Source organism: Heliangelus exortis, chromosome 21 (genome assembly GCF_036169615.1).
Source record: "Heliangelus exortis chromosome 21, bHelExo1.hap1, whole genome shotgun sequence".
NCBI classification, from domain to species: Eukaryota; Metazoa; Chordata; class Aves; order Apodiformes; family Trochilidae; genus Heliangelus; species Heliangelus exortis.
Window position 1 is genome coordinate 9,478,987 of NC_092442.1, and position 27,586 is coordinate 9,506,572.

The 27,586-nt window shown below is 45.3% G+C and overlaps 1 protein-coding gene and 1 non-coding gene across 2 annotated transcripts in view; one reads left to right on the forward strand and one right to left on the reverse strand.

Annotated features, from left to right (window-relative positions):
• The first annotated feature begins 2,150 nt into the window (after positions 1-2,150).
• Positions 2,151-27,586, forward strand: part of AATF (apoptosis antagonizing transcription factor) — a 47,819-nt gene continuing 22,383 nt past the window's right edge. The window contains exons 1-8 of the mRNA XM_071765130.1: positions 2,151-2,263; positions 4,306-4,494; positions 4,762-5,205; positions 5,811-5,948; positions 20,274-20,388; positions 20,716-20,920; positions 21,676-21,840; positions 22,600-22,683. Of these exons, the coding sequence (XP_071621231.1) occupies positions 2,179-2,263; positions 4,306-4,494; positions 4,762-5,205; positions 5,811-5,948; positions 20,274-20,388; positions 20,716-20,920; positions 21,676-21,840; positions 22,600-22,683 (1,425 nt within the window). The 5' untranslated portion in view covers positions 2,151-2,178. The remainder of the gene's footprint in view (positions 2,264-4,305; positions 4,495-4,761; positions 5,206-5,810; positions 5,949-20,273; positions 20,389-20,715; positions 20,921-21,675; positions 21,841-22,599; positions 22,684-27,586) is intronic.
• On the reverse strand, positions 11,306-11,502 carry LOC139806286 (U2 spliceosomal RNA). Its single transcript, XR_011730201.1, has one exon. It is a non-coding gene; the product is annotated as a U2 spliceosomal RNA (small nuclear RNA).

Genomic DNA, 27,586 nt, shown 5'->3' on the forward strand with positions numbered 1-27,586 from the left:
CTGAATCTCCTTATCAAAAATAGTTCGGTTTGCACACATCTAAGTGAGGGGCACAGGAGAGAAGAACTGGGTCTCTAAGCCCTGTCAGAGGAACTCAAGTTTCCAGCTGTACACAGGTGAATTTTAATGCCTTGCTGGCTTTGGGTTTGCACTGAGTGATTTTCCCTTTCAGTCTCTGTGGGTGAAATCCTGATCTCACTGCCCCGAGTGGCAAAAAATGCTGTTGACTTCAAGAAGCCCATTTTTTACTCCAAAGGACTAATGCAACTTGCTGTGTATTTTTATTAATTATTTGGTATGTTTTATTTACCCACCATTAAAAGCCTCTCTCTGATTATTAACAGGGCCATTTTTAATTTGTTAGGTTATAGAACATCCCTTTTTCACTCTGTTAGGGTGCAGAGCTTTGAAAATGCAGTTATGCAGGGGGGTCTTGACACTAATTCTTTGGGTAGGTGAGTGGTTACTTACTGCTGAGTAACGTGTTCAGGTAAGCTCTTCTTTCTGCTACTTAATTTTCTATAGATTTATTTCTCCAGGCTCCTCCCTTGGTTCCTAATGGCACCTTTTCCTCAGGAAACAAAACATCTACAAACTCAGAGGAAGAAAAATCCGGGAGGAAAGCCAGGGGAGAAACACTGTACACATCACCTGGTTCAGAAGCTTCATTTTTATAAACCCCACGTCTTAGGGAAAGAATAAAATGGGAAATTAGCAGTGCTGGAGCAACAGCAAACCCACAGCCCAGAACACAGAGCATTACAGCTGCCAGTCAGGCCCTGGTAAAACAAACACAAACCACAAAATAAAGTTGCAGTAGGAATGCTCGGCACTCCAGGGCTTCGCTTTGGGGTGAAAATGTGCGTTTTCAGCAAACATCGGGGATTCCATAGACACTGAACTCCGTGGTGTCTCCGCACCGTGGGGGTTTATAGGGGGGAAGTCTGAGGGCGGGCTGAGATGTTTGGGGGTCTCTCTGTCGCCTCCAGCCCCGGTGCCCCCGGGTCCCTCCCGAGCCGGTGCGGCCGCGGAGCTGCTGCCGGCGGTGCCGATGCGCGATATTCCTCTGCCCTCTGTAGGAGAGCCGTCTGCCTGCACCTGGGCCTGCTTCCGGGCCACAAATCCTGGGATTCATTCTTACAGCACCTCAAGAAGGGTATGGAGTTGGGGAAGAGTTTTGTGGGGGCGGGAGGGGATGAAAGAGCTGCCCGCAGGGGTTGGCTCCGAGCTCGGGCCCGAGCTGGTACCCAACTGGAGTTTGCAGCTTGGTGCTGGCCCCTTCCCAGGAGGAATCCCAAGGCTGGCTGTGGAAAACCAAAATCCTGGAGTCCAGGCTGACCCCCAGCAGGGGCTCATCGGGAAGAGCAGACGGACATCTGCAGCACTGATAGGAGACACTGATTTGGGACCCTGCTCCCTTGTAACAAAAAAATGTGTCAGCCCTCCTTTGCTGTCCCCCAGTTCCAGGTCAAACCCTGTGGTTTTGTGGCCACCCGAGCCCACAAGGCCACCAGGAGAAGCTGTCAGTAGCCAAGCCCATGAGAACCTGTGCTGCAGACTCTCAGCTCACTCTGCATCTCACTTTGTGCCATTTCTGGGCCAGAGTTGCCCAAAACCACCCCGGGAGCTTTGGTGCTGGGGGGGATTCACTGAGGTTGGTGTAACCATGGTGCAAGGATCCATCTGGTGTAACCTCAGTGTAAGGATCTGTCTGGTGTAACCCTGATGTAAGGATCGACCAGCTACACAGGGACTGGGGGTAAGGCAAGAACCCTGGCTTCCACAGGATGGGACAATGTGGGGGGACATGTATGGGACAAGAAAAGCAATAACTGAGTTCATCCCGCGGTGCTATGAGCGCAGCTTTGGGGTAAAGACAGAGGTGTGAGATTTGTGTTATGGAGTGGGGCTTTTACACCACTCTTATCCAGTGCTGCTGGGCATCAGAGCACCGCCAAAACACCAATCTCCCCAACCCCCCGGTGCATCAAATTATTATTAATATTAGGAATAAATATTTATTAAAATAATTATTAATGATTCCCCCTCCCTTAATGCCGGGGGGCGGAGGAGGCCGCGCTCCTGGGCTGCCCGAGGGGCCGGGCGGGCATTAGGACCCCGCAGGCCCCGCCCCACGTGGGGCCCCGCTCCTCCCCCCCTGCCTCCTCCCTTCACAAGATGGCGGCGCCCTTAGCGCAGCAGCTGGAGGAGCTGCTCAACCCCCGGCCCAGCTTGCGCGACCCCGAAGACGATGGGGAGGAAGGTGAGGGAGGGCCAGGAGGAGGGTTTAATACCCGCGGCAACCGGGGCCGGGCCGGGCCGGAGCGGGTCGGGTGCCATCGCCGCCGCCGGACCGGCCGCACGTGGCGCCGCAGCGGGCCGGGACACGGGGCTACCCTGGGCAGCTCGGGTTCCTCCCGGTGCTCCCCGCTGTTCCTCCGGGTGTTCCCATGCTGAGGGGTGCTGGGACCGTCGCACCCTGCCCGTAAGGGTGACTGCAGGGGTCGGGGCTGCCGCCGGGGTCGGGGTTACCTCAGGGTTACCTCAGGGGCTGGGATCGGGGTTACCTCAGGGGCCGGAGTTACCTCAGGGGCCGGAGTTACCTCAGGGGCCGGAGTGACCTCAGGGGCCAGGGCCGGGGTTACCTCAGGGATACCGCCGGGATTGAGGGGTACTGCCAGGGTTACCTCAGGGATACCTCATGGACCGGGGTTACCTCAGGAATACCGCCGGGATCGGGGTTACCTGAGGGGCCGCGATTGGGGTTACCTCAGGGATACCGCCGAGGTTACCTCAGGGATACCGCCGGGATCGGGGTTACCTGAGGGGCCGAGATCGGGGTTACCTCAGGGATACCGCCGGGATCGGGGTTACCTGAGGGGCCGAGATCGGGGTTACCTCAGGGATACCGCCGGGATCGGGGTTACCTGAGGGGCCGAGATCGGGGTTACCTCAGGGATACCGCCGGGATCGGGGTTACCTGAGGGGCTGGGGTCTGGGTTCTCTCCAGGCTTGGGATTCCCTCAGAGGCCGGGGCTGGAGGTACCCCCAGCGCTCAGTTCCCTCAGAGCCGCCCGGGCCGGGCTGTGGGCAGAGGATCCGGCTGGAAACTTCCAGAAGAGGCATAAACCCGCAGGACACAGCTGAAAAGCCCTGGGGGAGGCTGAGGGAACAAGACCCCTCCAGCCCCGGGTGCTCCCAGCAGGACACAGCAGTTACCAGCTTAACCTTTTTAATCAAGCTCTTTTTCCTTTAGTTATGATTTTTGAGGCGTTCATCCCTTGGTGTGTGTAAATGGTGGTGTAATCTAAGTTTCCAGGCTGGTGCCTGCCACTTCCTTGACTTGCCCTCCCCAGCCAAGCAATGGTCAGGACCTGTCTCTAGGGTCTTGCACTCACCTCTTGAGATAACCAGTTAACCCTCCCAGACTGACTGGTTGGCTGTAGCAGGTACTGGGCACCAGTCATGGTGAACCAGCCAACCTGGTTCTTCTATACTGGTATGCAAGACCAATGGTATCTTGTAAGCAACATCTTAGTAACCAGTGAGGAAATTAATGTAGCCAGCAGAGGTGTTTTCCCATTTTAGTAATCGTGATTTAGTTTCAGACTTCACACTTCAGTGGTGCCAAGACTGAGAGCACCAGGAGATCCATCACGTGCTAGAGGTCATTCTGCATCAGCCCCTCTTGCCCAGTGATTCCTTGGTGCTGAGCATCTTGCCATCCTCCTGCAACAACTGCATTTACACCTCATCCTGTTGCTTTGATTATGAGCAAGAGATTTTTTTTTTCCCTGCTTCCCCCCTGCCTCAAGTAAACACTACGAGAGAGGCATTAACGTTTCCAAACAGACATTAAAAGAGCACTTAGCAATGTTCAGCCAGTTGGATTACTCAGTTGGTTGAACAAAGCTAACCCTGTAATTTTGCATACAGGGTGTCTTGCACATGAGTGAAAATAAGGAGGGAGTATGTTATGATGTGTTCTCTTTGCTGGACTGCTCTGGTCCTGTGTCCTGGAGAAGATGGGTCTGAAAGGGGGTAATAACCACAGTGAAATTATTTTCTCTCTTTAGCCATTCTGATGTCTTATGTGGCTTGTGTATATATAGCAAGAGGCCAAAGTGCATTTGAATTGCAGTTTTCCTCATTTAATCTGCAAGCTACATATTAAGTATTTACTCAGCAGTTCCTGGGCAGGACTAGAGCTCCTTCCTGTACCTACTTCTAGTCTGAAATTTTGTTCTGTTCAGACCTGCCCCTCAACTTTTTTTTTTTTTTTTTTTTTCTTTTCTTCCTCCACAGATACAGTTGCTAAAGTCATTGACAAATTTGAGGACGAAACTACAGATGACATTTTGCCTGTTGGTAATATACGGAAAAAAGCTTCAGCCTCTCTCTTGGAAGCTGACAAAAGGTACAGAGGAAAAGCAACATCTCGCAAAGCCTTGCAGGAAGAACTCTGGGGAGATGATCTGTCTGAAGGAGGATCTGGTGAGAAATCTCATTTCTGTCACCTTTCCAGCAGACAAGGCAAAATGTGATGTTAACCTGTGAACTGAGCTAGTGCCATCAGACCTGAGGTGACAAACTTCTGGTCCCTGTTGCAGGGCAATGAACAGGTACAATTAAACAGGACAATCTTACACAGGAAACGTTTGAAGCTCAGATAGCCCAAACCAGTAACTACTGATGATGCAGACTGCAAAGCAGCACATTTGGCTGGTAAGTAAATAACTTTTTTTCTCTTTCTATTATTAGGTGAAGAAGCCTTAGATGAGTGGTACAGTGGCAGTGAAGATTCAGAAGGGAATGGCAGCTTGGGCAGTGAAACAAAGGAGAAAGCCAGCAGTGCTGGCAGTGACCAGGAGGATGATGAAGATGGTGAAGATGATGATGATGATGAAGAAAGAGATCTGTCTGCCAAGAGCAAGCCACCAAAGTTCAGTTTCCAAAATATCACAGACTTTGAGAAATTTACAGAGGGGATGGATGATGTAGGGAGCAGTGAAGAGGAAGATGAAGATGATGCCAGCATGGAAGAAGGAAGTGAGGAGGAGGAGGAAGAGGAGGAAGATGGCAATGAAAACCACAATGGTATAGAGGAAGCCAAAGATGGCGAAGATGATGGAGTGGTAATGACTTTCTCAAAGAGACAAGAGAATGAAGATGTAGAGAAAGGAAAAGCTGTGAGGAACCAGCTAGGTTTGTGCATTTTTGCTGTGTATTTTGAGAGGATTTTCACCTTGCTGACACTGTAGAACCTGGTCACGTTAGGAACCACTACAGCATCTTTACATGCTGTTAGCCTAGAGCATGGGCATGCTACAGCAGCCCTAGTGATCTGCAAATGTTCTGCCAGATCTGCTGGGCAAATGTGTTGCTGCTGGCCCAGAAGCTGCTGTTATGAAGTGGATTTATCCACTGGCTTAGCTGAACCAGGACTGAATGTGCTTGCAGTGTTGGTGGGGATGGGGGACTCTACACTGGCAGTGCTGATGCTGTTTCTTTTCAAAGTGTAATGCTGATTGCAGTTTCTTCCTACTTGTCCCATTAAACTATCAAACATCCATTTGCAAAATGTCTTTTTAAACAGTAGAGCAAAGGGATGTTTTTGTTTTGTTTTCGTTTGGTTTTTGTTTTTTTGTGGATTACAAAATTACACTCAGGATCCTGGGATGAGATGAGGCTTTGTCCAGGGACACCTTGTGGAGCACAGAGGAGAGGGCCTGGTAAATCAACAGCTCCTTCACAGGGAGCAAGCAGTTTGGTCTGATGAATAATTATTTTATTTTCTCTTTGTTCTGAAGCTTTGTGGGATCAACTCCTGGAAGGGAGAATCAAGATACAGAAGGCTCTCCTAACAGCCAACAGGCTCCCTCAGCCAGATACTTACCCACTCTTCAGGAAGGAAGGGGGACAAGAGTTTGACAACGCTGTCCAGAACTGTAAGAACTCTTCCCTTTTTCTACTTTGGGCATCCTCTACTGTAGCCAAAGTGTTTTGCTTCTGTGGGGAAGTGTCAGTGGGAAAGTGAGGGCTTTGAGTTGAGTCAGTAGTATTAGGAGCTGGTTTGTGTTGCCTTAATCATGAAGTAGCTGCTGTGCAAACAGGAAACAAAGTGTTTCCTACCAGACAGAAAACTTCTCCAGTCATGCACATCTGTGTGTGCCTGGCTGATCTCTGCTGGTGGCCTCTTGTCACTCAGCTGGTGCTGGTGAGCCTCAGTTCAGGCCCTGCTGCTGTTTCTAGTTCATGTGGGAGTTGAAGTTTGCTTATCAAATGTAAGTTTCATGCTGGATCTTGGGAAGAATTGGTTTGGTGGCTGCTGCTGAGCTCAGAGTTGGGATTTTGCTTTGTCCAGAGACACCTTGTGGTACCAGTTTTGTGCTGGGTCAGTGCTTGCTGGTATTACCCTAACCATGAGTAATGTGGTGCAGAGGAGAGGCCCTGCACTGTTAAATCAACAACAAATATCTCTTCAGCTTAGAGCTGGTTCATCTGTTTGTTTCTTAGGATCCCTGTTAATGATATTGATCTGATGAGATTTGTTGTTGGCAAATCTAATGTGCATGCTCCAGCTGATAAGTGCAAAGTGCTCAGCTCCAGAGTGTTGTGGGTCTATTTAATTTTTAGAACTGGAAACTTTTTGCTGGCCCTAAGGTAAATGCACAGGAAGATAAAATGTGTGTGTGATCCTTAGGAATAAATGCAGACTACTGCAGGTATCAGTTGGTGTCCAGTTCTCCCTGACCTGTTGGTAGCTTTATGCCAAAACCCACCCAGATGCCAGTGTTTTATGGGACCTGTGCACTGAAAAAATTAGGTCTGGGCTGGCACAAGTCATCTCAAAACTGGATTAGGACCTTTCACCATCATGGAACCTGACCCTGACTCTTGCCCCTGGGCCAAGTTCTGGCAATCATCTTACAGCTTACACCTGAGCTCAACATGGTTGATAATCTGCTTATCTGGAGCTCCAGCAGGTGAGATGCTTTAAAATCTGAAGTTAGCTCAGCTGCTTTAAATGAAGTGATTAAGGAAAGGCAAGGAGAACTCCCAACAACACTCAGGTGACCTTTCAGTGAAATGCAGGTTATTAATGTCTTTAATGAGATGCATTACAAACTGCACTGAGTGCCCTGTTTCATTACAGGTCTGAAATGCAATATCATTAAAGACCTTTAATAGAAACAATGGTTGACATTTTGATATTTCCCATAGCAAAATACATCCAAGAACATGGAGTAGAACACTGTACACAGTGCAGCAGAGAGCTTAAGCTTTCACTTGTCCAGAATACTAAAGGAAAATCCACTGTTAATAAGTGCTCAGTAATTCCCTCCCTACCCTCTTTCCCTAATCTGGGCAGGACAGTTGCAGTAGCACCCTGATGTTCCTGGCAGCCTGGGTGCCTGGCCTGTATTTCATTTTGCAGACATCAAGGAATTACAGCTGAGGTGACCTGGGCACAGTTAGCAGAGGAAGTACTCAGACTTGCAGACAGAAAGTAATCAGTTTAGGAATATTCTCCTTCTACTACACTTGTTTAATGGGCTTTTTTGTGTTCTCTAAGGGACCAATGCTACATTCTTTTAAATTCTTTTTTTTTTAATTTTTTAAAATTTTGTTAAAAAATTTTTTTAAAGTTTTTTTAAAATTTTTTAAAAAAAAATTTTTTTAAACAAAACCTGTAATCATCCAATAAAGTAGGTTGCAATAATAAGCTATGCTGTTATCCAAAGCATCTATTCAATGCACTTCTCTGGAAAGGTGATCTTTTCAGAAGTTTCAGAGTGCCAAGCATGAAATCAGGAGTAAAACTTGGCCAGGAAGATCTTGTGGAGGATGGGGGTGAGAGCCATTTCTCTGTTGTCCCTGTGAGGGGCATTCCTGCCTTACCAGCAGGTAGAGTTTACCCCATGGGCAGTGTGAGCTGTGTGACATCTGCACTGCCTGGGTAGCAGGGCTGTCACCTATCAGTTCAGGAGGTGAAACTAAGTCCTTTGTGATGATAACATACATCATCATCAATTTAAAATTCTTTAATTAATTGATGCACCTTGATTTGTGAGGGGAATTACTATAAATCACCTTCCAATAAAAGTCCAAGGTTTTAGCTGATCAAATGGTTTAGTGGCTTCTGCTAAAGCAAACTGTTTACTTGATTCTAAATGGCTGGGTAAACATTTTTCAGGCTCTTCAATTCTTGTCCCAGTGGAGAGGATCCCATTCTCCCAACAGGAATAATGAGAATAATTGTACATGAGAAAGTTTAAAGATGAGTGGAAGGCAGGGTTTGTAAATAGTGAGTGGTGATCTGGTTCCATTGCACGTGATGTGCTTCAGTCTGGGACAGGATTTGGGATAATCATGACATTGATTGTCATCAGCCACTGTTTTGGGCTGGATGATACTGTCCTTTCAGGGAAGCTTCAGCACTTCTTTCCAAATCCACAGAGGAAATTTGGCATGCTGCCACCACTGGCATTGGAGAGGGGGAAAGGATTTGGCTTTCAGGTTGCACAAAGCAGTTGGTGCCAAAAATCCAGGCTCTGGGTGTACACTGCAGCCTGCTGAGGGCAGGAGAGCACAGAGAGCTCTTGGCACCCAGCTCTCTCTGAGGTCCTGGACAAGTCCCCCACATCTCTTTGGAAGCTGCCCCAGAATGCTTTCCATAATTTATCCCAAGTCCTTCCATTGCTCATCAAATTTCTGCTCTGTGCTCACAAGGTGTTTCTTTTGAAGCTGCTTTGGTGTCTCCCACTTGTGACAACCCCCTGTGCTGCTCCCCCTGGTAGCAAAATTCCCTGAGGGGCTGATTATAATTGTGTTTAAGAGCAGACAGCAACGTTTTATACATTTGCAGGTTTAAAGCCAAATCTGAGTGCAATGAGTAAGGTCATGTTTGTTTTCCAAATGTTGAGCTTGATGGTTATAGAAAAGGGTTTTAATTTATTGTTTTTGTAATCTTTTATGATTTTATTATATATATTTTTAAGATGATACAATGTGCATTGGACAGTCTTGGATTCCTGAGATCTCAGGTTCTGGTGGATGATTTACTGCAAAATTGCTTATAAATTGAAGTAGAAAATGTTTTGCAGACCTGGCAGCTTTCAGGCTTCACACCCATTTGTCACCCAGCATTTCCCTTTGTGTATAGAACAAGAATTAATTAGGCTGCACTGCAGGAAAAGTTTATGGCCATAATTTATATAGGATGAAATTCTGTTTAAAGAGACAGCATTGCTTTGTTTGCACTGTCTTACTTTTTATTTCCTTTTTTTTTTTTTTTTTCCCCCTTTCTTAATCTTTAATTATATTCCGGATTTTTTTCTGTCACCCTTTTTACATACAAATTGGAGACCAAACTGTGGTCATGGAGCTCATGTTTATTCCTGTTTTGCATCTGTGGAAAAAAGTCTGAGTGGTTTTTAATACTGAAATCAGAGTGGCTGCATTCTGAATGCAGTGCAAATGTTTTAATGTTTAATGCACTGCACACGTGAACTCCCCCAGCTTTGTGTTGCTGAGGTGCTGCTGCCTGGACTGGTCTGGTTCTCCAAGATATATTTGTATTCTCTTACACCCTATCTTCCACTCTTGTCCAGGGCTTGAGATGTTGCCTCTGCTTGGGGTCTTGCACGTTCAATTAATGTTTTTCATAATCAATGCGAGTCAGAATTTGCAATCTGCTCCTGATTTGCACATTAAAGAGACCCATTAATTAAAAATTCCAATCCCTGGCATGTTCCCGCAGGATCCTTGCATTATTTACATAGAAAAAGAGTGCAAGGTGCAAGTTTCTGTGCTGTGTCTCTGCACAGATTGCATGCCTGCCATTCATATTTCTGTGTATGGTTTTGAGGGGGGGGAAAGGTTAGAAGTGGATATCATGGTAATGTCACCAAAAATTACCTCCAGGACAAGAAAGAGCCAAAGAAGAGGTGAAAGCAACATCAGTGAAGCCACATCCAGTGGCAGGAATTAAACAGTTCCTGGGTTTGGGGCTTGTTATGGTAAATCTTGATTCAGTGGCAAAACAACACAGCTAACTGGGGGCAGGGGGGCAACAGGAGCTCTAAGAAATGATATCTCAGCCAACAGAAGGGAGAAGCTTTGTGCCCTGGGTAGCTGGGCTTCCCAGTACAGTCATACAGCTCTGCTCTTGGTGTTTTAATTACTTTCTCTTTACAATTCTTCTGAAAAATGCTAAGTTGGGAATGTTTCAATAACTGGTAGTTAGCAATACTTGATGCTTCACAAAAAGAGCTGGGAATTCTAGATTTTAAATACTGCAGTGTGTTATTTTCAGGCTTTAGTTGGCAAAATGAGGAATTAAAAACATTACAGCATATGTGAGGGCTTTGTAGGAGGCAAGGTGTTGGTGGAAATTGGAAGATTTAAACCAGATGAGCTATTGTGTGTTTTCATGTGTTTGTGTTTTCACTTCCCAAGAGTTCAGTAGGTCCCTGAAATGGGAATTACCAGTGAATTTTTCTGGTGTTTTGTTTAGTTGTTGTTGGTGGGTTTTTTTTGTTTTTTTTTTTTTTTTTTGCTTTGACTCCATCTGTCAGTGGATTAAGAGCACATGCTGGAATTCCACATTTCTGTTCTTCAGTGTAAGCTCAATATAAGTTTGGGTTTTTTTTTATTTTTATTTATTTCATTTTTAGAAATTGAGAGAATACTGGTTTTGTTAAAAAGTCTGCAGGACTGGATTTCCTCACTGAAGGAACAAAAGTGGGGACAACAAAAATTAACTGTTATTTACACTTTGTAGAGCTGTGGAGAAGTTACACAAAGGTTTTTGATCAATAAGAAAATAAAGTGAATCAGATAAAAAAATCAAATTAAATGCTCCATGTGCTTGCAAGGCCATTATCCCCAACCTGCCTGGGTTATTAATGTATTCATGGAGCAGCAGCCTGAACTTCTCAGCACAGTGCCTTGTCTGGTGCCAATAGTTACAAAATTGTACACAGCTTTTTAAATTCTGCTGAAATTTGCGAGGCTTTTCTCAACTCACAGTGATGTTTGAACTTAAATTTTTTATTCTCTGTGGTCAACTGTATCTTCTTTTCCTGATGACTGTGATGTTACTCTTAAGATGATTAAACCATGGATATGTGCTGTGGCCATGAGCTGGTGGTGCTGCATCCATGCACAGGATATTCACAGGATGTTTAGGTTGGAAGAGATCTCCCAGCTCATCCAGCCCAACCTTTGATTAACACCACAGTCAGCTACTAACCCATGTCCTTCAGGACCAGCTCCAAATGCCTCTTAAATGCCTCCAGGGATGGGGACTCCACCACTGTCCTGGGCCATTCCAATACCAAAAAAAAAAAAAAAAAAAAAGAAGAATGAGAGCAAGCCCCGGGTCCAACTCCCAGACCCATAAATCAGTTTAATATAAAGTCCTCTCATTGAGGATATTATCAGATATTAAACTGATAAGAAAAATACCACACATCCTCCTGTGCTCCAGGAGGATTTATTATCCAGAAGAAGCCTTATTTTCCCCATCATGTTGCATTTCTGTAGTATCCCCTTTGAAATCCCTCCAGAGCTAGAAGGAGCACTTACAAAGCTTTGCAGGGCTTGCCCAGGGCTGTGCAAAGCTGGGTGTTTGGTGCCCCAGAAAAGCACTGACTGACCCAGAAATGCATGTTTTGGAGGTGGGAATAGGTGCCTTTGTAGGGGGTGTGCTGAAGGAGGACTCTGCTGCCACCTCCAGCTCCAGACCTTTGCAGTCATTGCCTGAGCTGAGCTCTCACCAGGTCGGTAGCTGCTTCTGTGACAAGTGTCTGGCTGGTGACTAAAGAGCCTGTTTATGGACAGGGCCTCTTAAGGATGTGATTAAGAATCCCACTTACATTCATTGCCAGCAGGAGACCTCCAAAGATGCCACGTGTCTTCTGGTTTTACATTCTTGCATATTAAACGTTTCTGTATGAATGCTTCACACTGATTATCTTTATTTTCTTCCTGGTTAGGTCTGTAATACTTTGCTGAAAAGGGACTTGAGACAGGGAAAGATTTATTTTTTTTTTAGCACCTACTTGGTGTATGTTTGCTTGTATGTTCTCAGAATCTTTTAAATAGAGGATTTTTGCTGAATTCTGGTACTCTGATTCCTGATCTTCCAAAAAAGTAAATTAAAATGCTGTGCAGCATCCAGGGAAGTCATGTTGAAGCAGCTGATTAAGCAATGACCAACTTGGAATAAGATCCAGGGTGTTTTAGGGACTGGAGAACCAGATCCACTTCTTGTGCCAGAGGTTTCTGGCAGGGCATCTTCCTCCCTGTCGGGTGGGCTCACCCTCTGCTCCTCCTTGGCTACACCTGGTTGTTGTTGTTGTACACATCTGGGTAGAGAAAAGCTGTCAGATGAAAGGTGCTTTGTTGACACAGGCTTGGGATTTTTTTTTTATTTTTTTTTTTTCAGAGATGGCTGTAGGAATTAACTGCCAATAATTCACTTGTAATTTTGTTATCATCTCTCTTCGTGGATCACTTTTTAAAACTCAAATGTATCCATATGTACATCTGGAGATGATAATGCATTAATCCAGAGCAGGGTAGGTGTCAGGGGGAGTCGGGGAGGAGCTGAGGCCCAGGCAGATTACACAGTTTCCAGAGGCACAGAGCAGTTACAGGATTAATTGGTGCTAGGCAAGATCATGGACTTACTTAAATATATTCTTGCTTTGAAGATTTTACTGGGAGCCTGCACAGATGTGTGACAGCAGAACTGGGTTTCAAGGCTGAGTGTAAATTATTGTGATCAGATCTAGCCCACTTAAAAGTGGTAGTTCATTTTAATTGAATTGTATCAGTCCAGACACTTTATGCATACAAAAAGCATCGTGCTTGTCAAGTCATGTGGGGCTGCATTTGGTTTTAATGGATGTGGATGCAGGTGTCCCCAAATTTCACCTTTCCTCTCTGGTCTAATGAGGGATCTATCCAGCTCTTTTTGGGACTGAGTTAGAGCCTGTTGACACTAATGAAAGCTTTTCTATTGACTGGAATAAATCTATGAATTTGTCCCTTTTTTATAAATATTGTTGTCACAATCTTGTGCCATGGAGAGCTTTTGGTAAGATTTGGGGTCAGGAAGGATAATGAAGTCCTGAGAGGGAAGAGATCTGCAGTGAGAAGCTGTAGACAAAGGCCCAGGTTGTGGGTTTGGAGCCCTGTTGTTGGTGTGTGTGTGTGTGTGTGTGTGTGTAATAGGGGCTGTGAGATTTTGTGCACATGCAGAATTTGGGCTGTGCAAGGTACTGGACAAGTATTTTGTGGTTTGTTGTTCCTGTCTGTGAATTGTTTAGAGATTCTGTGGGGGAGGTAGTGGAGAAGTGGAGGATATTTATTTAATGTGCACTTTTGAGCTTGCTTTCAGAAAAAAAACCCAGTATTGCCCTTCATCTCTCAGTCCCAAGGTTCTTAGCTTGTGGTATTCAGTCTTTTTGAGGAGAATTGTTGTCTACTTTTTTGTATAGATGTGGTGAAACCAAACTGCTCCTGGTTTACATGTTATCTCCATGGCCATGCATGTTGGACCCTGTTGGCATTTGAGGCTTATTTTAAAGCTGCCTTAAATTCTAGGGGAAGAAATGGTTGGAGAGCTGTTGACCTGATAAACCTGAACTTCAGACTGGGATTACACCACACTTCAAGCACATCAGATAGCTCTGTCCATGTTTGAGTTTCCCGAGATAATTAATAGCTAATTAAATTGAGTTTAGCTAAATACTTGTGCATATTAGTCTGTATACTCCACAAACAAGACCCAGGGAAACAAAGGCTTGCAGAGGATCCAGACAGCCATGTGCAAATGTCAGCTAACTTGGATTAATTGGCAATTGGTTACCTTGAGCTGGAAACTCAGTGCTTGTCATGATAAATGTAATTAATGGCCTGGTGTTATATGGGGAGGTCAGTCTGGATGGGCTAATGTTCCCTCCTGGCCTTAATATCCTGATAACTATGAAATTTCACATTTCCCTTTCTCATTCTCACACCTGAACTTGGGGATCCCTGCCTGGCAGAGCTGGGGATGCATACTGTCAGCTTCCTTACATTTACAGGAATGGAAACCATCAGGTTTTATAAATCTCATTTTTACAAGCCCTGTCCCCTCCCTGGTTGGGGCTGAGATCAAACCAGGACTGTTGAGGGGAAGCAGTAGAGCATGAACTTCATGGAAGTGTTTCTCTTTCTCTCCCTGCTCAGCTTTCCCCCTCCCCCAGTCCCCACTAATAAAATCCTTGAATACCAAGCCTTTTATGCTGTTGTTGCATCTGGTTATTTTCTTTACTTTTAGCAAACTCATCTGTGTCTGATCCTGTTGTCCTTACTGTCAAGCGCAGTAATATCAGAGTGAAAGGGCTAAATTGAGTCTGTTCTGTAACTCTTTGGGAGTCAGCTGAACTGCTTGTGTGAAAGGGGGTTGCAGCACTGGCTCCTTTGTGCTTGCAGGAATACAATTTTCCCCTCTGCAAAGCCTTTTGCATCATTTGCATTCCAATGGAACCAGCAAATTGGGCCTTCTGTACCCAGCAGACCTTTTTATTGCAATCAGCAGAAAAGTTGCCCTTTTTCCTGCTGCCATTTGATGAAACTCCAGGAACTCCATGTTTTGGGGAGTGTGTAGGGAATGTTATTCCTGTCATTTCCTTAAATGACCTGGACAGATTTACAAGTTCTTTGCTCTAGGATTCAGCTGAAGTCTGTGAGAAATGAGTATGTAAGTACACCTCCTCTAGAAACCAGGTCCCTGTCTGCTGCCAGAGGGCTTGTGGCCAGCCTGTCATTTAGCCTCTTGTACCTCCTGTCCTGTGCTTATCAGCAGCCTTTTATTTCTTGGTTTTAGGGCACGAGGATGGACAGGAGAGAGATCTGAAGGCAGGGAGGGTCCTCCCTGCACCTCATTGTTCCTCCTACAGTTAGTAACACAGCAGGAATTACAGAGAAGCTCTTGTCCAAAGCCCTGTGGTTAAGATGCAATACCTGGAGGAATTTCCCCTGCCTTTTGCAGGCTGCTACCATTCCTCTGCTGCTGGGAATATAGAGCAAGCTCCAAAAGTAATACTGACAGACTTCAGAATTATGATACACTGGAGCTGGGGCGTAATTCTTTGTTGAAGAAGTTAGAGGCCTAAAATGTTAAGGCTTATTGTTATTCTGAGTTGATAATCTCTGCCTTGCTTTAATAATTTTTCCTCATGCCTGGATAGCCTGCGAGTTGCACAATAATCACTCACACAGCTTTGTAATCAATGCCCAAAGTAATAGGATTCCGCTGGCCAACGGCAATTAATAAATTTGTGTCTTTTTTAAAACACTAGCAAGTCGGGCCTGAAATACGACTGACTGGCTTTCCTCATTTGCATATTTATTGCAGTGGAAAAATTCTTGCCGAATGATTGATGTTGAGCCTGCCTCTTGAATTCCAAACAGCACATTATTATGAAATGAAAAATGCCGGCCATACAGTTGATTAAAGTTGAAGACAGTGGAATCGGTGTTTTTTAAGATTGTGGGAGAATTAAAGGCATATTTTAATAGATGTTGACAAGAAGTGAACTAACAAAAGCAAAGCAAAGGATTTGCTTGAAAAGATTTAATCAAACGTGTTTCTTGGGGGATTAATTGCTGGGGATGACTAGTGCAAGTGGCTGGCTTGTGGATTTGAATGAGAAGTATTGTTCTCAGGCCAGCATATTGAGTGCCATTTTGACCTGGAGTTTAACTCCTGTCCTGCAGTCGTTTGAAAGGAGTGAAAATTCCCCCTCTTCATCTGAACGTCGGGATAAATGCGCCCACCTGATAAAGATACTTTTCATTAGCTACAGCTATTAAAATAAAAGAGGTTTGGTTCCTCTCCTCCTCTTTATTTGCATAATGGGGCCATCCTGCTGCCTGCCATGGTGACAGGGTGGCTCTGGGTGGTGGCAGGGAGGACTCTCCCAGTATCTGGCAGCTCAGCTTTTGCTCTGCAGACTGGTTCACACTCCAGCCTTCTTCCAGCTCTGCTGTCTGAGCTCTTCATGCAGCCTGTGGAGGTACATGGCAAATTAAAAGCTTGCCTGCTGACGATACTCCTGTGATGCCAGATCCTCAGATTTAATTGAGGGGAAAAAAGTAGTTAATTTCCAGCTCTGGCGTGGGCTCTGAATTTCAGCCCTGGCCTGTGCAGTGCAGTGTTTGATGCTGGTGATGTGATGATGGTCCCATTCCTGCTGCACACAGTGTCCACACAGGGCCAGGCAGGCACTGCTCCATCCCACAGCAGCTACCTGGGAGATGCCACAAGCACATAGCCATGGAGTGAAAATCCTGGGATTTTTTCCCCCTAGTGTTAAGGGTGCTGTCCCTGAGTGCCATACTCCTCATACTCCCAATCTGCTGCATGGCTACAGCAGGGCACGGGGGAGAGGAGGAGCTTGCCTGGAGGAGCAGTTTTGGGAATCCCCCTGGCTGTCTCTGGGAGTACCTCTGAAGGCCTGGCCTGGAGACACTGCCTGGTTTTCCATGGATTCAGAGTGTCTCTGCATGGGGCTGCTCCCTGCTGCTCCACACCAGCTGCTGCTCTCTGCAGCTGCTTGGGAAGATGAAACGAGACCCCATTTTTAGAGGTCAGGAGAAAAGAGCAGAGATCTCTTTCTGCTCAGGAAGCTGCCTTGCTCTAGAGATGCTGAGCTGAGAGCTGTGGGTGAGTGCAGAACCTGTCCTGCCTGCAGGTCCCCAGCCTGCTCTGGCTCAGCAGCACTGGAGGCAGAGCAGAGAGGGCTGGTGGGCTCAGGACCCTGCTGCCAGGAGCCACCCCCGTGCACTGGGATGACCACAGCACAGACAGTTTGTCCCTAACCACTGGCATTGACAAAATTGATTTTTGTGGCTTGAGAGCAGTAGGACAGCTTTCATCTCTGGTGGGTCTCTTGACATTTTGATACATGGCAGTGCTATCCCTGACTGCAGCTAAATACTCCAGGGCTACTTTCTGGCTGGGTGAAAGAATGTATAAAAATGAGAACGTACAAGAGAGTATTAACAGAAAGGCACACTTTGATTTACTGATACTGGCTCCCAGCTTTCTTGCTGGATTGATACGCTGTCTGCTGGATCTGGAACAACTTTCTCACTCCTGTACACAAAATGAGGGGGCTCCTGTGGACTCTTAAAAGTGACTCTTACAAGTTAGCTTCTCACCACAGACACTCCTGAGTCCCATTTAAGCTGGAAGTTATATTCAGACCACGTTTGCTGTGTTCTTGGAGCAGCTGCAGATGGATCCCACTCAGCATCTTTTTTTCTCTCTCCCTAAGGGCAACTTTGAAAAGGTTTAATGGACAGAGAGCTTGTGTGTTGTCCTGGGGTTAGCTGGGTTCTCCTACACACAGAGGAGGAGCTGATGGTTTGGGGATTTCAGATACTCATACTGAAATGCCATAAAGGGATCCAGCTACTTTTGTTTTTAAGGAAGTGCTGAGCCACCTGTCCTCAAAACCCACAGGCTGGACATGCAGAAGTCACTCCTGGAATAAGAGAGAGGTGTGAGCTTTTTCTCCCTGGTGATGTATGGCCTCGTGTTAAAGGTGTCAGGTTTGTTTTATGCTGCCTTCATTCACAAATGGATTCAGTCTTCTCCCCAAAGCAGACGTTGTGAAGGCAGTTGAGGACATGAGAGGGAGGAGAAGATGAAGAGGGAGAGGGGGCTGGGAAGCAGAGAGACCCTTCTGGAATTAAACATGAAATGGATAGGGTAGGGCTGGATGGGAAGAGGGCAGGGCAGGGTGACACTTGGCTTCTGAAGTTGGGTTTACAGCACACTTAGACAGTAACAATAAGAATGCCATCCTGTAATGCTATTAAATACACAAGAACCAAAAGCAGGGAAATTACCCCAGCTGTAAGAGGCTGGTGATGAAGCCAGTGTCTGGAATAATTAGCCCTCCCACCTGCTTAGGCACACGGTCATTGGCTGCCCTGCCCTCTCCATCCCCTTCACTCCCAATAAAATTGCTCCCATCCCCACTCCTGTTGGGGTCCGTATCTCATAGCCTGGGGCAGCCTGAGCCTGTCTTTATTCCTTGTGTGCTTGCCGTGGCCCTGCAATACCCCAGAAGAGCTGGAGTGCTACTCCAGTTGTAATTGACAGGATCAGAGCTGCCTGGGGTGCATTAGCACTGCTGCTGGAGGGGAGGCAGCGGGTAGAAAATAAACAGTTTGGGAAGCTCTGGGGAGCAGAGCTGTGTTGCAGGCAGCAGGAAAGATTTTGCTGTTGTAAGCTGCGTGCTCAGGCTAGGGTGGGGGCATTTCCCCTTTTGCAAGTGATGCTTTAGCAGCAGACACATACAACAAATACATTTTTTAAGGGCTTTTGTCTGTCTGTCTCTTGGAATTGTTTTGATGCTAACGCAGGACTGTTTTACAAGCACGGCAAACCTAATCCCTTAATAGGTTTATATAGAAGAGTTGTCAGAATGTATCTGTAATGAACCACAGGCTGGGGAGGGTGAGTCCAGCAGCTGAGCTGCAACAAAAATCTTAAAGCATCTTCTCCTTGACATTGCTGTTACTGAGGTCAGGCTGTAATTTATCTGAAATGGTGACAACTGAGCAATATTGCAGTGGTAACATGCAGGAGATTGAGACCTCTGAGTGTCTGGGCTGATTCCTGCTTGCACTGTCCCTGGCTGGCTGATGAAGATCTGCCCATGGTCTCTGGGTCCTCCACTGTAGCAAAAAAGCTGTCAGGAAGAAGTTCCCCTCCATTCTGCTAGGGTGACTCAAAAGAATGGAACAGGTTTGGGAGTTAGGAAAACGCTGACTTCACCTGGGTGGAGGAACTGGCAGGGGAGGCACCAGGGGAACCCAAACCCACCCAGATGCCCCTGGCCATCCAGCCAAGGTGACTGCTGCCCCCCAGGAACCTTGTTCTCTGGTGCCTCTTTGTAACAATAGAAGTGTGAGGTGAGCAGAAATGGATGTGTGTAAAGTTCAGTTTAGGGTTTTTGGATAGAAGTGTACTAAGTGCTTTCTTTACCTGTAAGAGCTGACCCTGGGATTGATGTGTAGCAATGTACAAAGGGAGAGTTTGTGTAGGCCTAGACAAACACTTGTTTTATATCAGAGTGCTCTGCAGGGAGGCTTGTAGTTTGCCACAAAGAACTATTTTTAAAGAACAGATGCTGCAACACTGTGCCCTTAACCCTTCCCACAGCCAGCTGCAACTCTGTGTCTTTGGAGAATGTAAGATCCTTGGAATAGAGATTTTCTCTTCATTTGCATAGACACAGAAAATTTCAGGTATAAAAGCCTTTGGACACACAGCCTCAGATCTACATTCAGGTTGTTTGTCTGCAAATACCCTGGAAAGCAACTGCTCATCCCCCTGAAACCTTCACACCACAGATCAATCATGCTGTACACCTCTCCACCCCAATCTTTTCTTCACTTGCTTTCTTTCCCAGGCTCTCTGGGCCTGAAGTTCTGCTTTTCTGATGAGGATCTCCTCATTAGACTTTCCAGGTTGTTGTTTAATGTAGATCAGATCTTACTACATTTAATTTTACTTTTCCTGTATCTCCTGCGTGGTGAGCTCAGTGGAACAGAAACCAGGAGTAGTCACGGCCCTGCAGGAGTTCGGTTTTTCGTCTTGCCCTCTCTCCTTCTGCTCCCTATGGCATGCATATTATGAAGAAGAAAGAGAATTCCAGAGGTCAAGTTCAGATGAGATGTACTCATATACATTTTTCCTTGTGTCACTTCATGCTATCCAAGTGTGTCTGCCCTGTGCCGCAGAACTTAGCGTGAGACAGAAATGAGTTAGTCAGCAAAACCAGCTGTTGTCATTTGTGTGTGTCACCAGACTTCTGCACACAGGGCTTGCTCCTTCAACGTGGTAATTCTCCAGCTCTGCAGTCTGGATGTTTGTCAATGAAACATTAGATCAGGATACTCCCAATGTGCAGCCAGGCAGATGTTTAGAAGGCAGACCTCCCTCCCTCCCTGCCTCCCTCCCTGCCTCCCTTTGTAGGAAACAAGTGTTCTCTCCCAGCGTGGTGGTGTTTGACATCATTAACAGCTATGAGTCAGTTTGAAGATAAAACCACATCTCTCAAAAAAACAGTTAATGGGACAGGCAGTAGCTGTGGCAGAAATTCAGATTCAAAATGAGACACTTAAGCACTGCAAAGTTGTCTTTACCAGAAGCAAGGGCCAGTGGGGAATTGTCACTTGTGTTTCTTGTTCTGCAGGTTGTAAAGCCCTGGAGGCATTGCTAAAGGTGTTGGTGGAACTTCAGGATGAGCTGCTTTATCAATACCCAGGCACAAGGCAGCTGGTAGATGGAAAGCAAGCAAAATCTGAGAGGTAAATACAAAACAGGAACTTTCTGAATCATTTGGTCTCCAACAAACACGACAGTGTGCAGTCTTCCTGACCATACTCACTCTTTGCTGGTGTCAGTCTGGGTGTCAAACACTCTGGACAAATGACCATTTGACTTCCCTCTGCCATTGTGGAAGGTCTGTTTTGTTATTTTTATTTTAATGCAGGAGGGACAGAACCATGGGGCTTCTGGCAGAAATATCACTGTGGTCTGGAAGAAGCACAGGTGGCTGTGGCAGGGCCGTGGAGGATCCACACTTGCTGCCTTTAGAGAGGTGTAGGGTGTATAGCTGTGTGTTTTTGTTCTAGTGATGATGAAATCCCTAGCAGTAGTGATGAGGAACAAGTGGATAAGGCTCAGGAGAAGAGGAGAAGCCTCCCCAAACGGAAGCTGAAGCTGGAGGAGTACCCAGAGTTCATAGCCAAGAGGTACGCTGACTTCAGGACCTACCGCAACAACGTCCTGCAGAAGTGGCACGAGAAGACAAAGCTGGCATCTGGCAAGATGGGAAAGGCAAGTCTGTGTTTATGTGTGCCAAGATGCTTATTGCTTAGCTGAGACTGTGGAACAAGCTGATTGGAAGGTTTTGGATCATAGATATCATAGCTGTTCCAAGTTAAGCTGAGAGTTACAGCAGTATGAATTAAATACACACTTTTCCCCAACCAAGGGAGTTTGCCTTCTTCCAAAGGAGTTGGGAAAGAATCTTAACCCTCAGATTTCAAAGGCATAAGCTGCTCTCTTTTGCTGGTGGGCAGGGCAAATTTTTTTCAGGGGAAAATGGTTTCCCAAGTATTTTTTCCATCCTCTTGGATAGTATTGTTGTTCTCACAGCCGGACATCTCATCACAGGCAGTGTCCAGCAGCAAGAAAGCTCTATGAAAATGCTGATCTGTTTGTCTTTTATACCAGGACTAGGGACTTCTGTGGCTTTCCTCCATGAAGTGTATGCTTTAATACAATGGGTAATCATTTCACCCAAAGATCCAGGGTTTCCTAACATCTCTGAGTTAGTATTAATCATTGAGAAGTTCACCTGAACTGGAACAAAAAAGGCATTTTATTAAGCCAGGTGTCAGCTTGCCTCAGGTTGGGAAGGGAGAGGGAGAAAGAAATAAAAAATCCTAGCAAAAACCCCTGCAATGCAACCCAAACCCCCTCCTCATGGAATGCTGTCTGCTTATCCACTGACATGGAAAGATAGAGGAACACTGCTGCCTGGAGGAAAAGCTTTCTGCATTATCTGACACTGGTTGATGTTGTTGCAGGGTTTCGGTGCCTTTGAGCGTTCGATCCTGACTCAGATTGATCATATCCTGATGGACAAAGAGAGATTGCTACGGAGGGCCCAGACCAAGAGATCCGTGTACACAGTGCTGGGGAAGCAGGAGCAGGAATCCCATCCCCTCCCTGAGCCTCTGCCGGAAAATTCAGTAAGGGCTTTTGTTTCTGAAACCTCCTCTAGCAGCAGGGAAACTCTGAAACAGTTACCTGGAGCCTGCCTGCAATTAGCAGGTGATATTCTTGCTCGTGAGAGATTTATGAAGGGGATACCTGAGTGCTGATTCCTGGAATGTAATGGCTAAGGAGAAGATGTAGGCATTTCAATTCCAGTTTTATGGTATTTGCATTATCTCCTGTGCCTGGTCTTGAGAGGGGAAAATGAGATTTGGGATGTGATTGTTCTCCTCCTGTGCTGTAGGAACTGATGCTCACTAAATCTGCTTTTTGAGGTAGCCTCTAAAAAACTTTGCCTTTACTCTGTAGTTTAGAAAGTTACTTCCAAAAGCACACTGCTTATAACCTACAGCATATTTTAGCAATAAGTCTGTTATTAATTTAGTATTTAAGAATGAATAAATACTCAATTCTGAGAGATTATGTAGAATTACTGCACTTGCAAGAAATATTTTTGCCATTACATTAAAAATATCTGTAGTATTTTGCCAGAAAGACTTTGCACAGTCCTATTTATTTCCCAGTAAAGGTATCATAAATCTGTTTTGGCGTTGGCAGCGTTTCTGCCTTGCCTTTAAATGTATTCCTAGTCCTTAACAGCCTGTTATGTTGGGAGCTTTCCTCCATTCTTTCATATCTACAAGTGTGTTTACAAGCTGCTGCACGTGATGCCATCAGAATTGGGCACAGAAATGTGCACATATGAGCTGCCAGTGTTTCCTTTGTGCTTCTAGGAAGTCCTCCCTCAGTCAGAGTCCAACAAGCACCTGAAGGACATAGATGAGGAGATATTTGATGATGATGACTTCTATCACCAGGTAGGTGATGGTAAATCTGGGCTGGAATTATGGCTCCAATCAGTTTTTAATACTTACAGAACTAATGTGGGCAGCTCTGTGCTCTAAATCTCTCTCACCAGTGAAACCCAGTTACCTGTTTTCACATCTGACATCTCTGTAGCTACTGCAGGGGACTTCACTCACAGCTTTGTGAAAAACAGTTCAAGTAGATCCTCAAAGTTACTCATGGCTCAACCTAAACCATCTCATCTACCTACAGAGTGACAGAGCTGCAGGGCTTCACTGGCACTTCTCTTGGACTTGTGCCAGCTTGGATTGAAGCCAGTTTTTCTTTTCTTATTTGTAAACTTCTTAGAAAGAAGAAATCTGCACCCAGCACGTGGAGGCTGCAGCTTAGGGGAACCTTGTGTTTGTAATTTAGTTAATAAATGACAGTGCCAGCTTTACAAAATACAAAAATTGCCATAAACAGAGGAGTATGATTCACTCTTAAGTCTGTTCCCCAATGTTCTGATGATCCACAGAGAGCTTTAGCTTCAGGACTAAACAAAAATCATTATATCCTTAGCAAGGCAGAAGTTTCTGATCTGAATAGTTACTAGAGTGGCCAGTAAAGTGTTAGGGCAGTGGGAGAGAGCTCTGGCCATGTGACTGTGCTCTGATAACTGATTTAACCAGAATCATTTTGACTGCTTTGAAAATCTGACAGTTAATGTACAGAGCCAGGACTAAAAATGAATAAAAAGATGTATTAAATTGGGAGTTCTTATCTGTGTTTTCTGGGTAGGAAATACAGAGAACTTTAATGCTGCCTTTTTTTCTTCCTCCAAGAAGTTTTCAACACAGTTCTGACCCTATTGCTGTAGACATCTAGGGAAATTTTTGCAGCAGACCTCCAGCAGTGCAGAGTTGGGACACTTTGAGTATTTAATGTTTGTGAGGGGTCTGCTCAAGGCAGCCTGCCTCAGGACCAGGAATATATTCCAAAGTAGCTCCTCTTTAGGCTGGGCATTTTAAGAGCATCTCTGCTAGGCAGGTGAAGATGCCAGGTTCATCTGTGTAGGCTTTCAGCTGGAGATTGGAGAGTTCTTGTCTTGCTGGCAGCAGTAGTGGAAGAGGCCAAATTTAACACGTAGAGATAATACAGAGGTGAAATTTGAGGGCCAAGCGGACCCCAGGAACACAGAACAAATTAAGTTGGTGTAACAAAATGCTGAAGTGGTCGGGGAGATAACAGCTGTGATTGACAGTCTGTGGACCTGTGCAGGGAAGGTGCTTATTGGCCATGAAATGTTACAATTTTAGAGGAAAAATAGCTCTAGATGGATAGCCCATCTTTCCTTCTAATAACTTCAACTCCGATAAATCGTGATTTCAGAAATATGAGTACTCCCAGCTTAGCTTTTCCCCTCCCTGGTTAATTGGGGTGTCGGGGTTAATCTAAATTAAAACTTAAACTAATAGAGGTCATTGAGGGAAGAGAATCACCTGAGTAAAACAAATGGGTCTGCCAGGCACAACTGTATCTTGGCCATTTTCCCAAGAGGGAGGTGGCAGCAAATTGGAGTTGTTTCAGCAGTGGGTAGAGGTGAGGGATGGGTGACACCAGTTCAGTGCACGGCCCCTCCGGAAGCCTTCCAGCTGCTGCCTCCTGCACACAGCAACATCTGCCAGCACAGCGAGGAATGGGTGCAACTTCTGAAACCCCATGGACTCTAAAATATGGTGCTTAGCCTGGTGGAGGCTTTCATCACTTACCACTCCTTGGCAGTGGGCTACGACAGCTCATCCCAGCCTCGTACATCACACACAGACATCTGCTGAGCTGCCACGCAGCTACACATTCATTTTCCTTTCTTGTTCTCTTGGGTTTTTGTTCAGGCTTTGGTTTTTCTTTTTCCTTTTTTTTATCCCTCCCTCCTCCTTCTCTCTCTCTCTCTCTCCCTCCCTTCCACCCTTCTCCTCTCCTCCCATCCTCACTAAGGGAGAGATGATCTGTGAAGATTACTGCTTCATTGTGTGTGAGTAATTGTGGGGATGCCAGCCCCTTGCCAGCCGCCTGTTCCGCTGACCTGGTTAATGTCTGCTCTTGAGTGGGATTTGGCAGAGATTGGAGCCGAAGCCAATCCAGTGATAAGGCTGAAGAAAATGGCTGTATGTTTTCTGTCACCTCCCAATTAAATTGGTTTCATAAAGTGCTTGCCTTTATTTGTCAGGGTGGCAAGCTGGAGCTGAGCATTGCATTCAGGAAGGGCAGAGTGCGTTGCAATGAAGCGCTGACAGGGCCTGAATGTGTTCTCCTAACTGTGCAGGGCTTTTGTCTGCACGTGGGGATGTACATGGGTAAATAAAGTGTAGCAAGGGACCTGGGTTTTCAGGAGTAATAAGCAGTAACATCTCCAGTTGTTGAAGCTCACGTTGCTCAGAAATTCTGACCTCTGTGCATAATACTTATCACAAAATGTATCTGCCTTTCTTCTCTGTGTTTAACTCCAGGGCCAGACTTTTTTTAGCATCACTTTCATTTTTCTAAATAACATTCTGTAACGATTAGGTTATTTCACTTACTACTTATGGTTTATTAAAGGTAAAGGTTCAGATAAAGGAGACTGGAAACCAACTTCCTGTGTATTTTGGTGTAAAATTAAGCAAGTAAAAATGGATGAGCTCTGATGAACACGCACAAGTTAATAATAGCAGAATAAGTAGCTGTAGTCTTTTGTTATAGATTGTAATACAGAACTCTGTAATTAATCTGCTTTTCCTGCAGAAAAAACAGTTTTCTTGCCCAGGTCTTGGTATTCAGTGGAATTCACCATGTGGGACTGGTGGAATTCTACGACAATCCAGGATTTAGCTTTGTGCTGCCTTTCATCTCACTTTGCCTTCTCTTATATTCTTCATGTGTTTATAAGCAGTTACAGTTTTTATTGGGGTGGCCCATGCTGAATGGTAATGCAAAGCTGGGCTCAGCTGAGAGGCTAGACCCCATTCCCTTTTCTTCTAAACTCTAGTTCATACATGGGTTTAAGGAAAGAAAGAGGCTTTTTATTTTTAGAAGTCGTATTTATGTATCAGAGAATGTAGAATTCATTACAGCTGATACTGCAGCATTAAGACTTAAAATTCCAGCCTGCTACCAGAGAGCTGCTGGTCTGACATGCTACAGTGGAGATTTTATTATTAGGTTGAAATTCTTCTCTAGTGAAGGCGAGAGTGGAAATTGCTTTGTTTCCAACAGGAATTAGGTTAGTGTTCATATGCTAAGTGTTCCTTAAGGAACCAGCTCTTCCCAGAACAAATGTTCATCATTGATGGCAGCAGGTATGCCTAAGGAGAATTAGGAATATACATAATCCCTTTTTTTCTCTGCTCTCCTGCTCCCTCCTCCCCCTCATTTTGGTTCTGTTCTGTGTCACCGCAATCCTTAATCATCAGTTTTGTCTGTGATCACTGCAACTTCCAGAGGCTGAGCAGGGCCAAAGTGGATGGGGAACATTCCACAAAACACTGAAGTCTTCAAGCAGAGATGGCAACAGCTTGCCAGGCAGGGCTGCCAGCAGGCTGGAGAGGGCTGTCACTCCTCAGGTATTGCATTATGTTGAGATGAACTGTTCCTGTCTGGGATTTACTCCTCAGGTGGGCACGCTTGAGTAGTGAGCAGCTGATCCTTTAGAGAACATTGTTTAATTGAAGGATGGGTAACTGTCTTTGTGGTTGTCCCTTGTGGAGTGGAGCTGTGTGTCCCTGCCCACTCCTGCACACTCCATGGGACAGAAGTGGTTTTTACAAGTGAGCAAGAAAAAACCCTTCCTTTTTCTTAGTGTTCAAAATGCCTGGGTTAATCTGAGTAACCACACAGTGAACTTTCAAATCTGACTCTCCTAAGATACTTGTAGCTTAATTTGTTACTCTTCTGGGCTGTGCTTGTGTCTAAATCCCACTGCGTGGCTTTTTCAAAAGCTCTTTATTTGGTGAGGTAGATTTCTCCATGTCCCAAGCAAGAGCTGGTCTGAAGCAGTTCCTGGGCACATGGTGTGGTTTTCTCTGCCAGGTATTTGATGCTGCTGTAAACAAGTAATTACTAATCCAGTGAACTATTAGAAGTCAATGATGGTGAAGGATACAGAGAAGGCTGGCTTTCTGACAAGCTGGTTTACCTTAATTAAACTGGTGAGTGATTAATATGGACAGCTGATCTTGTGGCTTTAATTAGATGCATTTAGAGTTTTGTGTGAATAAGAGATGTCTCAAACCATCCCACAGGTTAATGGCAATACAATACTCTTTTCACAGGCATGTATCTTTCAAATGCCTGGCTAGATGGTTAATAACACCTTTTAAAGCTTGATTTGAAACTTCTCTTAATGGCTTATTAGAAAATATGCAAGTCAGTGCCTGTTTTACACAAAACTGAATTTTAGGAAAATGTTTTTGAAAACAAGGCTGTGCAGTGATTTCATCTTGCAGTTGAGGCTTCCCTGTGCAGCAGCCAGCCCCATCTCAAATTCCAGTTCAAAGGCAGCAGTGCCACTTTCAAGACAGAGAAGATGGCTTTGATGCACTGGAGCAGAAATGACCTGTGCCTTTACTGGCTTTTCTGAAGATGTTAATAACATCAGAGAAAAAAAAGTGTTTCTTTTGTTCTGATGGTATTTCCAAGCTTTGTAAACTAAGCTGTTTCCTGCAACTGTAGCTCAACTTTTGCAAGGTATTAATTGGAATTGTGAGGGCTGAGGAGAGTGAGCCTTTTGTCACGAGGCTTATTGCAGCTATACTTAGCTCTTTGTCTCAACTGGAAATTCTTAGGGGTCTGCAAATCAGAAAGGTCAGCAACTGGAGTATTAGAAACACTGATAGATAGCACATGAAAATGAGACCTAACCTCTAAAATGAAAATTGACCTCTAAAATGAGAAATG